The sequence below is a fragment of the Scyliorhinus canicula genome, chromosome 2, assembly GCF_902713615.1.
Source record: "Scyliorhinus canicula chromosome 2, sScyCan1.1, whole genome shotgun sequence".
NCBI lineage: Eukaryota > Metazoa > Chordata > Chondrichthyes > Carcharhiniformes > Scyliorhinidae > Scyliorhinus > Scyliorhinus canicula.
In genome coordinates, this window is record NC_052147.1 from 209,747,337 (window position 1) to 209,760,125 (window position 12,789).

General features: G+C 45.5%; 1 protein-coding gene across 2 annotated transcripts in view; it reads left to right on the forward strand.

Annotated features, from left to right (window-relative positions):
* Positions 1-12,789, forward strand: part of LOC119961926 (glutamate decarboxylase 1) — a 94,827-nt gene that overhangs the window by 79,082 nt on the left and 2,956 nt on the right. For both annotated transcript variants that reach the window (XM_038789481.1, XM_038789482.1), the window contains exons 15-16: positions 1,952-2,059; positions 2,589-2,678. In XM_038789481.1, the coding sequence (XP_038645409.1) occupies positions 1,952-2,059; positions 2,589-2,678 (198 nt within the window). The remainder of the gene's footprint in view (positions 1-1,951; positions 2,060-2,588; positions 2,679-12,789) is intronic.

Below are 12,789 nucleotides of genomic sequence, written 5' to 3' on the forward strand. Positions count from 1 at the left end.
GACCGAGTTACATCACCTGATGCCATGTTTAAAAATGAATGAGTCTCTGCCTGTGGTGAGCAGTGCAGGCTCTGTGCCTCAAAATGGCAGCAAAAATACAAATATATTGGGAACAGAGTGGGAAACCCCAGAATGTCGTTGTAACTACCCTGGGTGGAAGGTTGAAAGTTGAGCCCAAAGTTTAGGAATTCAATTAAATATAGATTTGAATTCAAATAGTAATTGTGTATTATTAGTGTTCTGTCAGTAGGAAGACAGTGCTAGCTCATTTCTGCTTAGATTGTCAAGACCTATACTCGTGAAAAAAATCATCTCATTTGATGACAAGATTTAATCCCTCTGTGTTTAGTCTATCCTCACCGGAGTGCGGACACACAAAATGTTACCAGTTTTAACAGCCTGAGTATTTTGATCCCAATTATCTCCTGATTGTGGTGTAGATGTTGTGTATTAGAACTAGGAAGGCTGCAACAAAATCAGAAGTTTAATAAAAGTTATCTATTGCAGTTTGTGACTGTATACAGGTAGTAGGGTTACTTGGAATTGGGTGTCCTCTTTTTGACTTTGTGCCCGCACAGATTCCAGTTATCCTCCTCACCCACTATACAGCCTCCAGGACAGCCCTCAATCCCATTGCCCCAAATGTGTCAATTGTAAATTTCAGTGCACCTGGTCAGTAATTGGATCTCCCACTCTACCACCACTTCTTGGAACACTAAATTCACCTTCACACCAACCGTCTGTCACCCGCCTGCACGACAGTCTTCATTATTAGTTTGGAGAGTGATGTACCATCAATTGAACGCGAGACGAATTGCTGAACAAAAGTATGGCTTTATTCTACTAGATGTTAGCCCTGCGGTCGATTACAGTAGAAGGACGACCGCCGGGAGTACTGGGTATTTATACCCCGCCCTGGAGGCGGGGTTACCTCAGCCTCTCGACCAATCGGGGAGCCGTCACATGACTGGTCTCAACCAACCGGTCGAGAGGCACATGACCGACCAGGGCCAATGGTAAGCCGGTGTTCTGCACCAATGGCAGGCAGCTATGCTAATCACAGAGAGTAAATGTAAAGACTTCATTGGCTGTTGTCCTGTCCAAAATCAAATCTACCTGTTCACCTGCTCCACCTGCTTCCACTTCATCCAATATCTTCAGCCCTCCAGCTTTGCCAGCCCTCCTGTTTTACTCCTGATTGAGATCCTATCCCACCTATACACCATTGTTTTTCATATGTCATCTCACACCCTCTTACTAAGTTTAATTAATCCATTAACCTCCGACATATTTTTGCCACCCACCCACACCCGCAGTGCCCCCCAACTCCCAACAACCCCCCCCCCCCCCCCCCCCCCTCACACATACGCACACACACAACAGCCCTTCCTCCCTCCTGCTCTGTGCCCACTTATTTACTCTCTGGGCAATAACACTTTCTGTACCATATTTCTAAATGAGAAGGTTGCTATAGTTAAGTAAGTTCCTGGTTCGCATGTGTATCTATCCTAATTTAGTAAGGATATCAATTTTTTTTTAAATTAAGGGGCAATTTAGTGTGGCCAATCAACTTACCCTGCACATCTTTGGGTTGTGGGGGTGAGGCCCAAACAGTCACAGGGAGAATGTGCAAACTCCACACAGACCGTGAATCGAACCTGGGTCCTCGCGCTGTGAGGCAGCAGTGCTAACCACGTGCCGCCCAAGGTTATCATAACTATTTGACAATCTGTTTCATGTTCTTCACTGGGGATGGGTATTATACTATCCCCTTTGCTTAGATTGTGCAAAATAGTTGGCTCCCTTGAAGTAATGTTGCTGGTAATGGAATGTTTATGTAGTTTAAAACCACTGTCCTTACTTCTTGCACAGTGGACGATCAAAAATGGTTGAAAGTTCACCATGCCTAATGAGTTAATATTGAATTGTTTTGCTACGCATTTCATTATAGGGAACGGTGGGATTTGAAAACCAAATCAACAAGTGCTTGGACCTGGCAATGTACCTCTACAACAAAATTAAAAAGAGGGATGGATATCAAATGGTATTTGAGGCAGAAGTAAGTGTTCTGATTTTTATTTGCTCTCCTCCCATTCGTCCCTTCCCACCTTTTTTATTTGCAGGCTGCCATTAGCTGCTTTCTTCTCCCCAAATTTGTTTAATGTAATGACAAGTAGCTGCTTTTGTTCCCCCCACTCTCTGCTCCACCAGCTGTGGCTCCTCCATCAGCCGTGGCTCCTCCATCAGCCATTTGGCTCTTGTCTTCTGTGACCCTCTCCCTAAATGCTTCCATTTTCAAAACAAGCTTTTCCCTTTGACCAGACTTTCATATCCCGCAGCCTCGCCAGACGTTCAATGCCTGTGTTTCAGTAGTGAACCTACAGTGTCTCTTCAGACGAATGTGACGTGGTACTGTATATTTATTGGTTGAGAAAGAACCTATCTTTAATAATCCCATTTGGCTTCAGTTTAATAGTGCTGTCAAAATGTTATGCCCTGTGCGTTTATACTGACACGTTCACAGCTTTTAGAAACAAATAGTCAAGCAAGTGTGTTTTTCAATTTCTCATTGTCCGTTTCTCTTGTAGCCGGAGCACACCAACGTTTGCTTCTGGTACATTCCACCAAGTTTCCGAAATATGCCTGATTGTGAAGAGAGGAAGGAAAAACTTGGCAAGGTGAAATTCCGGAATTTTTGTAAAATTGTAATACTTGATGTGTAAAAAACATTTGTTTTAGCAATAATTCTTTAAAGTAGACACTTCTAATGATCACAAGTAGCATGCCTATTTGTCAAGTTAATTCACATATCTGTACCAGCGACTACAGAAATAGGAGAATAGGGCAGATGAATGCGTGGCTCAAGAGTTGATGCAGGAGTGAGGGGTTTAGATTCCTGTATCACTGAGATTGTTTCCGGACAAGATGGGACATGTACAAGCGAGATGGTCTGCACCTGAACCAGAATGGGACAAACACCCTTGCTGGTGGTTTACTAGTGCTGTTGGGAGGGATTTAAACTAGTTCAGCAGGGGGAGGGGGCACCGAGTGTTAATGCAATAAGGTCACAGAATGTTGAGTTTCTAGGGAGTAAGGCGAGGCTGGATGGCCTTTACTTTAATGCTAGGAGTATCATCGGTAAGACAGATGAGTTAAGAGCGTGTTTTGATGCGTGCAGTTGTGATGTGTTGCCATCACAGAGACGTGGTTGAAGGACAAGCAGGTCTGGCATCTCATCATTCTGGGGTAAAGGATCTTCAGGCAGGACAGGGAAGGGTGTAAAGGAGGAGGTGGTGTTGCATTATTAATTAAGGAGTCAGTTACTGCAGTGAGAAGGGACAATAGCTTGGAAGGGTCTTCTAATGAGGCTTTGTGGGTGGAACTTAGGAACAAAAAGAGGGCAGTCACATTGCTGGGAGTGTATTATAGGCCTCCAAATAGTCAGCAGGTAATAGAGGAGCAGATACGTAGACAATTTACTGAGGTGCATAAAAATAATAATAGAATAATGATATTACGGGATTTCAACCTCCCCAACATTAATTGGGTAGTCATGTTGTAAAGAGTTTAGAGGGAGCAGATTTCTTGAGAAGTATTCAAGAGCGTTTTTTATATGATTAATATGTTGAAGGTCCAACAAGGGAGGGTGCAGTGCTGGATCTGGTTCTGGGAAACAAAGCTGGACAGGTGTTCGAGGCAGCAGTGGAGGAGCATTGTCGTGATTGCGACCACAACATTGTATATTTTAAATTTGTCATGGAAAACAAGAAGATGGTCTGCAAAAAAGGGTTTTGGAATGGGGCATAGCTGATTTTATTAAAATATGACAGTACCCGGCCAAGGTAGACTGGGAACAACTATTTCTGGATAAATCTACAGCAGAAAAGTAGGGGATCATCAAAATGAAATTGGCAAGGGTATAGGTCCAACATGTTCCCTTTAGGGTGAAATGTAAACGCAATTAAGTCCAGAGAACCCTGGATGTCTAGGAATATTCAGGACTGGATAGGCTTTTAAAGGAAATTGCAGCTACAGAGGCCTTGGTGGCGTTTTTTCAGGGGAGAACTAAAAAAAAACAATTAGGAGAGCAAAGAGTGAGCATGAAAAAACAGTGGCAGGTAACATTAGGGAAAATCCCAAAATATTCCGTAAGTATATCAAGGGGAATAGGATAACCTGTGTGTCGAGCCAAATGGCATTGGTAGGGTGTTAAACAAATACTTCAGATCTCTCTTCACTTTGGAGAATGAGGATGTAGGTGCAGAATTCAGGCAGAAGGACTGTGAGGTACCTGAGCAGTTTTTGTTTGGAAAATATTTTATTGAAGCATTTGTAATTTTCACAATTTAACATGTTGACATTTCTAAAACAACCGCCCAGGTCGACGCACAAAATACCCCCTAAAAGAACAACAAACAATAAACCACGTCCCCCACTTCTCCCACCCTATCCCCAATTACCCGTATACTAAGTTTCCTGACTTCTTCCCCCTCCCCTTTTCCCTTTCCCCCCTTACTGCTGACGTTCAATTTTTGTTAAAGGAATCGATGAACGGCTGCCAACTCCGGGCAAATACCTGTATTGATCCTCTCAGAGCGAACTTGATTTTCTCCAGACTGAGAAACCCTACCATATCGCTGACCCACACTCCTGACTTCGGGGCTCCGAGTCCCTCCATCCCAGCAAGATCCGTCTCCGGGCCACCAGGGAGGAGAAGGCCAGGATATCTGCCTCCCTCACTCACTTTGCCCCCAGATCCCCTGACACCCTAAATATTGCCAATTCTGGACTCGGAGTTACAGGACCTTCCAGGACTTCTGACATATCATCCGCAAATCCCTGCCAGAATTCCCTCAGTTTCGGACATGCCCAAAATATATGAACATGGTTGGCCGGGCTACCTCCACACTGTCCACATCTGTCCTCCACCTCCTCAAAGAACCTACTCATCTGGGCTACCGTCATCTGGGCCCTGTGGACTACCTTGAACTGAATCAAGCTAAGTCTAGCACAGGACGAGGATACATTTACCCTTTTCAAGGCTTTTTCCCACAGTTCAGTTTCCAGATCCCCTCCTAACTCCTCTTCCCACTTCCTCCTCACCTCTTTGATAGGGGCCCCTTCCCATTCTAACAATTCCCTGTATATTTCCGAAACCTTCCCACCACCAACCCCTGTTTTTGACAGCACTTTATCCTGTAGTCCCCTCAGGGGGAGGCGAGGAAAGCTTGGGACCTGCCTCCGTACAAAGTCCAGCACTTGAAGGTACCAAAACCCGTTCCCACCCGGCAACTCAAACTCCTCCTCTAATGTCTCCAAGGTCAGAAAGCCCTCCTGGATGAACCTCGATGCTCCACAATTATCTCCGGGACACAATCCTCTTTTCAAGTGGCCAGGATCTTTGCCAATAATTTGGAATCTACATTCAAGAGGAAAATTAGTCTGTATGATCCATATCCGGATCCTTGTCTCGCTTCAGGATGAGAGACATTGATGCCTGTGATAACGTTGGGGGAGTATTCCCAGCTCCTTGGACTTGTTAAAAGCCTTAACCAAAAGCGGCTTCAGTAACCCAGAGAACTTATAAAATTCTACTGGGAATCCATAAGGTCCTGGGGCTTTTCCCGATTGCATCGCCACCAGTCCATCTATCACCTCCCCAAGCCCAATCGGGCCCCCCAGGGCCTCCACCAACTCCTCATTTACCTTCGGGAACTCTAGCCTCCCCAGGAATTGATTCATGCCCTCCTCCCCAACCGGGGGTTCCAACTCGTATAACTGGCTATAAAATTCCCGGAACACTTCCTTCACCGGGTCCATCACCAGCTTCCCCCTCACATCCTTTATTTTCCCTATTTCTCTCACCGCCTCTTGTTTCCTCAGCTGATGTGCCAGCATCCTGCTAGCTTTCTCCCCATGCTCATATATTGCCCCTTTTACCCTCCTCAGCTGACCCTCCGCCTTACCTGTGGAAAGGAGCCCAAACTCCATTTGACGTCTCTGACGCTCCTTCAGGAGCTCCTCAATTGGAGACTCCGAATATCTCCTGTCCACCTGTAAGATTTCTCCTACCAACCTGTCCAGCTCCGACCGCTCAGTTGTATCCCTGTGGGCTCGAATCGAAATACATTCCCCTCTAATAGCCGCTTTCAGTACCTCCCAGACCACCCCAGCTACAATCTCTCCTGTGTCATTGATCTTTATTTACTCTCGAATGGCCTCTCTCACTCGCTCACAGATCTCCTCATCCGCTAACAGCCCTGTATCTAGTCTCCACTGTGGGTGCTGGGACATTCCCGTGTCTGCCCGTAGGTCTATTCCCAGCTCCTTGGACTTGTGATCTGAAACCACAATTGCTTAGTACTAAGTGTCCTAAACCCCTGCTAACAGTGTTTTATCTAGCATGAAGAAATATATCCTGGAGTCGCCTTATGTACATGAGAGTAGAATGAATATTCCTTGCTCCTTGGTCTCTCAAATCTCCATGGATCTACCCCTCCCATGCGCTCCATAAACCCCCGCAGTTCCTTTGCCATTGCTGATAATTTCCCCGACCTAGCACTCGACCGGTCCAATCTCGGGTCCAGGACCGTATTAAAGTCACCCCCCATGATTAGCCGGTGCGAGTCAAGGTCTGGGATCTTGCCCAGCACTGTCCTGACAAACGCGACATCATCCCAGCTTGGGGCATATATATTCACCAGCACCACTGCCATTTGCTCTAGTTTCCCGCCAACCATAACAAATCTGTCTCCCGGGTCTGCATCTATCCTTCCCACCTCGAATTCCACCCTTTTATTAATCAGGATTGCCACCCCCCCTTGTTTGAAAGTCCAGTCCTGAATGAAACACTTGCCCGACCCATCCCTTCTTTAATTTGGTCGCCCAGCTTCAGGTGTGTAACATGGCCACGTCCGCTTGTAACTGTCTCAGGTGTGTGAACACACGGGCCCTCTTAACCGGCCTGTTCAGTCCATGAACATTCCACATAACCAGTCTGGTGGGGGGGGGGGGGGGGGGGGGGGGTCGTTTCCCCCCTCCTCTGTCGATCAGCCATGACCTTTCCTAGGCCAGCTCCTAGCCCGTGTTCTGCACCTCACTTGATCCGCCCCTTGGCGGCGACCGCCATCTGATCTCCATCTCCAGCCTCCTAGCTCTCTCTTACCCGTCAGCAGTAACCCCCCTCCCGCCCCCCCCCCTCCACTTCATCTTTCCTCAGCTCTCCTCCCACTTTGCTCCCATGAACTAGCTATCCAGTTAGCCCATCAGCTCCCATCCTCTGGTGTCAAAAAACCTGCCATCTGCCAGATTCTATCCCCCTTAAATATAGCACAAGCACTCAACACAGTAACAATATCCCCAAAAGCAAACACACCATCCCCCAACGCATAGGCAACAGGGCCTACTCCTACCCATTTAACCGATTCGTATCAGTCCCATCACCTTCAAACAGAATCAAACATAATAGAAGAAGCTTCAAGCAGCTTCAGCAAAAACGTTTATTGGTATAAGACAGTAAAAGGAATATCATTCAGGGTTACAATATGCATGCTGACAGTTTAACAACACAGAATCATATAGTACAGAAGAGGCCCTTTAGCCATTAAGTCTGCACCGGCAAAACAAAAACTACTCTAATCTACACTAATCCCTTCCCAGCACTTGGCCCATAGCCTTAAATGTTATGACCAATCTGTCTATATCCTCCTGTAATCTAACGCATTCTTCTTCACTGCCAACCACCCGGCTAATATTCATGTCATCTGCAAACATTTATCATCCCCCCATATTTTCTTTTATATCGTTTATATATCACAAACAATAAGGGACCCAGCACTGACCCCGTGAACACCGGCCTCCAGTCACACAAACTGCCTTCTGCCACCACCGTTTGTCTCCTATCACTCAACCAATTTTGGATCCAAAATTAGGCTTGTTACCCTGGATGCCATGTGCTTTCACCTTCTTTATCAGTCTCCCATGTGGGACTTGCCAAAGGCTTTTCTAAAATCTATATAAACTACATCTACTTCACTACCCTCATCTACACACCTGGTCACCTCCTCAAAAAAATTAATCAAATTTGTTAGGCATGACCTCCCTCTGACAAAGCCATGCTGACTAAATTGGAGATAGATTCGTTCCTTCAGAATTTTCGCCAATAGGTTCCCCTATTGAACAATCTGGTAGAGTTGACAATGAATTTTTATTTACCTTTGGTAGACTCTGGTGGTAATGGCCACCAGTTGTATGTCATTCCAGCTTAAAGAAAATAACAAAATTGACCAAGAACGCTATGATAGGTGTAGTTGAGGATCTGCGCTGAAGGGTCAGTGAGAGGTAGACAGGTGATCACTTGATGTGTAGGCTTTTGCAACATTAATCACTTGTACTATGGAGAGAAACCATGCAGTTTATATAAAAGTTCAGATTATGACGGGCTGCACGGTAGCACAGTGGTTAGCACTGCTCTCTTACAGCGCCAGGGACCCAGGTTCAATTCCAGCCTTGGGTGACTGTCTGTGTGAAGTTTGTACATTCTCCCCGTGTCTGCGTGGGTTTCCTTCGGGTGCTCTGGTTTCCTTCCACAGTACAAATATGCACTTTGTAGGTGGATTGGCCATTCTAAATTGTCCTTAATGACTAGGGGTGTGAAGGTTAGGTTATGGGGTTGTAGGGATACGGTGGAACATGGATCGTTGCAGACTCATTTCACCAAATGGCCTCCGTCTGCACTGTAGAAATTCTAAGATGGTCTTCAATTTATAAAGATGGGAACAGAATAGGAAGGCTCAGAGGAATTTTGATTAGAGGTATTCAGAATTGTGAATGGTTTGATACATAACTAAGGAGAAACTGATTCCAATGACAGGAAGATCAGTAACCAGAGGAGACATATTGAAGATGATTGTCAAAAGACCCTGAGACAACATGAGAAACTATTTTTATGTAGTGAGTTGTTGTGTCTGAGTAAGTGTTGGCACCAGATAGTAACATTTAAAAGAGAAGTGGACAAATACTTGAAGCAGAAAAGTTTACAGGGATGAGGATAAAAGCAGTAGATGTTGAAATATGATGTACATGCACCTTTAAGGATGTATATCATCTCCTTCTGTCAATCACTCCAATCAAGACAGGATGCAGCAGTCCCAATACTGTACTCAATTTACAGCAGCGGTGATTGAGGTCAGATATACGTTCATAATTAAAATGAAACGTACATAGCCTTATCTTCAAATAAAGAAATCACATTATTGTTTTATCAATCCTTATTGTATGGTTGGTTTGTTTACGTTGAATTAGAGAATGTTAGTCGTATTAATTAATGAGCTCTACCGAAGTGCTGACACTGGCATAGTGAGATTTATTTTCTAATGAGATCAGGGGGACTGCTCTGAAAAGTTTTGATAACAGTCTGCATTTTCTTACATTTTTTCGGCAACTGTAGTTAGCCTTTTCAACTCAAAAGAATGTATCATAGAAGGGTTATAAATCTTTCAAATTTGAAAAAGAAGCTATTATGGATTTTGATGTCACAATAAATGGATTTTTTAGAAAGGTCTTTAGAATAATGGATAGAAAATGTCACAGGAAATTATTGGCAACAGTAATGTTTATTGCTCTTTTGAATCCATCAAAAGGGTTTATTTTTTCTGTATGAAATAAAATAATCAGAATTAAAGACGAAGGGGGTGGCTCGGTGGCTCAGTGGTTAGCACTGCTGCCTCACGGTGCCGAGGACCCGGGCTCGATCCCAGCTCTGGGTCACTGTCCGTGCGGAGTTTGCACATTCTCCCCGTGTCTGCGTGGGTCTCACTCCCACAACCCAAAGATGTGCAGGGTAGGTGGCTAAACTACCCCTTAATTAGAATTTGAAAAAAAAAATAAAAGAATTACACACTAAAATGGCTTAAAATGAGTAAAGTTCACAAAAAGTAGCTTCCAGGAACAGTCAAAGGATGATGGATTTTCTGCTGTCAGGTGCATTTGATTAATTGCTTCTAGTCCCAGGGCAGCTATTACACGCTTATTAGTTATTAATGTTAGTCCTCATATTTCCCCATGGATGTTGACTGCTTTTATTTTATAGCTGGCATGGGGCCTTTTGCCAGTTTCTCCATAGTAACAAAGGGACTTTAACTGTGTGTAGAAACAAACAGAAAACAGATGTTACAGGACGTAACAGGGCACTACGCTCCCTCACAGGCGAACAAAAAGCCCGCAACACATAATACAGCAGTTAAATCATGGATACTATAATTTGTTTACATCAAATGAAGCTCATTATCCTTCCTACAGCACTCTTCAGGAAGAATTTTAACAATCTCCAGGATGGGCAGAGAATCTAACTCTTCCATAATCCTATTCTCCTGTGATTGGATGTTTGCCCTTTCCTGTCCCCAAAACCGCCCAAGATCTGACCGTTGCCTGCAATCTGATACCACCCCCATCTCTGCCTCTTATGCCAGTCTCTCCCATGATTTGACCTCCTAATAAGATCCCCCTCTGATCTGACCCGCTCAGCGAGGTGACCCTCTGCAAATCTATCCCTGCTCCCCACCGTGATTTGACTCTCTCCATGACCTAATCCCCATGATTCCATCCCTGAAATCCCATCTCCAACCCCCAAAATGAATATTTCCAGTTTTCCCAGCAACCAAATGTCAGTCCATTCCTTTCCTACCACTGGGTACATATTGGCCTCGTGATTGCCAAACCTGACTGTTCTACCAATTGGGTTAACATGATTACACTGAACTAAACCTTCATATTACCTTGTATCTTAACCAATGGACGACACGGTAGCACAGGGGTTAGCACAGTTGCTTCACAGCTCCAGGTTCCCAGGTTTGATTCCCGGCTTGGGTCACTGCCTGTGCGGAATCTGCACATTCTCCCTGTGTCTGCGTGGGTTTCCTCCGGGTGCTCCAGTTTCCTCCCACAGTCCAAAGATGTGCAGGTTATGTGGATTGACCATGTTAAATTGCCCTTAGGTTGGGTGGGGTTGCTGGGTTACGGGGATTGGGCGGAGATGTGGGCTTAAGTAGGGTGCTCTTTCCAAGACCTGGTGCAGCCTCAATGGGCCGAATGGCCCCTTTCTGCACTTTAAATTCTATGATTCTATACAAAACAGACTGACAAATGTATCGTTCAACTTGTCTCTTATATAACAGCATCTTTGAGAGCAAGTATTGCATTAAAACACCTGTAACCACAATTCTCATTAAACTAATGGCTCAAATAAAAATCATCCTGCCTCATGCTTAAAAAAATCCAATAGTGAAAGAATTAAAAATATTTCAGTTCTTCCTCAAATTCGCGGTTTGGTTTGGATAGTCTCTGATCATGCCTCCTTACTGACAGGAGGGATTTCTATTGACAAGTTCCAATTCCAGTGAAACACCTTCTTTGTGAGGGACCAGTAATGACTTTTGTGTCACTCTGAAGAAGATTTTTTTAAAATCACAACCCCGATTGCCCCTTGAACTGAGTGGCTTGCTAGGCCATTTCAGAGTGCAGATAAGAATCACCCACATTACGGTGGATCTGATGTCACATGTAGGCCAGACCAGGTAAGGATGGCAGATTTCCTTCCTTAAAGGACATCAGTAAACCAGATGGATTGTCACAAAAATCGATGATCGTTGTCACAGTCACCATTATTGAGAACAGCTTTATATTCCAGATTTAATGAGTTGAATGTAATTCCATCAGCTACCATGATGGGAGGGAGGATCGATTAAATGGCCGTGCCGCACATGAAAAGCAGCATGCTGCAGCGCAGTGTGGCACATAGAAGCCGGGAGACTCCACCCCCGGGATCTACCCAGCTCTAAACACCTTGCGAGATGGACCGAAATCCTACCCATTGTGGGCGGGATCATTTTTTGGCAAATCTGCATATTAGAGCGAGACAACCAGTGTCACTGTAATATGCAGTTTCTGGAGTCACCGAAGGCTATCCCAGGGGATCTATCCCCTTTGCCTCAGAGACCTGGGGTGAGTGTAGCTCAGAACTGGTGTCCACAAATGGGGACCAGACGGAATGTCACTCATGGGGGTCTCCCAGGGGATCGGAGGCCCCCAGGTGCATGCGCTTTGGGCAATGTGGTACCTTGCCACTGCTGGAGCCACCTGGGCACCCTGGTGCGGGGGGTCCAGGGACCCCTCATAGTGAGTTGGAGCTTGGGGAGGTGTTGGGGGTCGCATCAGGGGCTCCAGAGGTTGGGGCACCATTTTAATATGGCATCCTATTCTCTCTCTACACTGAGGAGTTCTGGCGAGCGGAGCTCCTCGGTGCAAAAAACGGAGCTATGTGTAGCCTTGGCTGTGTATTCCCTGCTGAGGCCCCCTATCTAACCCGAGTGACGTTTAATAGGATTATATTCCTCAATGCTGCGAGTACCAGGAAACACGTGTCTAAATGCGCTCGATATGGCACTTTGTTCCCATTTAGTTAAATCTCGCCTATGATCGTAACCCGTGTTCCAAAAGCATTAGCCTAGACCTCTGGATTTATTGACATTAGCACCACACCACTGTCTCCCCCAGTGTGCAGATTGTGTGCAGATATTATAAAAGGGAGGCTTTTTCTGGCCCTTCCTGCCGGCGAGAAAGTCCGGCCCACCACTGAAGGCAACCCCTTGCGGTAAAACAATGTAGGCATCGGAGAGACTGGAAGATCATGGGCGGGATTCTCTCAGCCCGGGGCCAGGCCGGGGAATCCCCGCGATCGGCACAAATCGTGCCACGCCGCCCCAATGCTGGCACACGATTCTCCGCAGAACA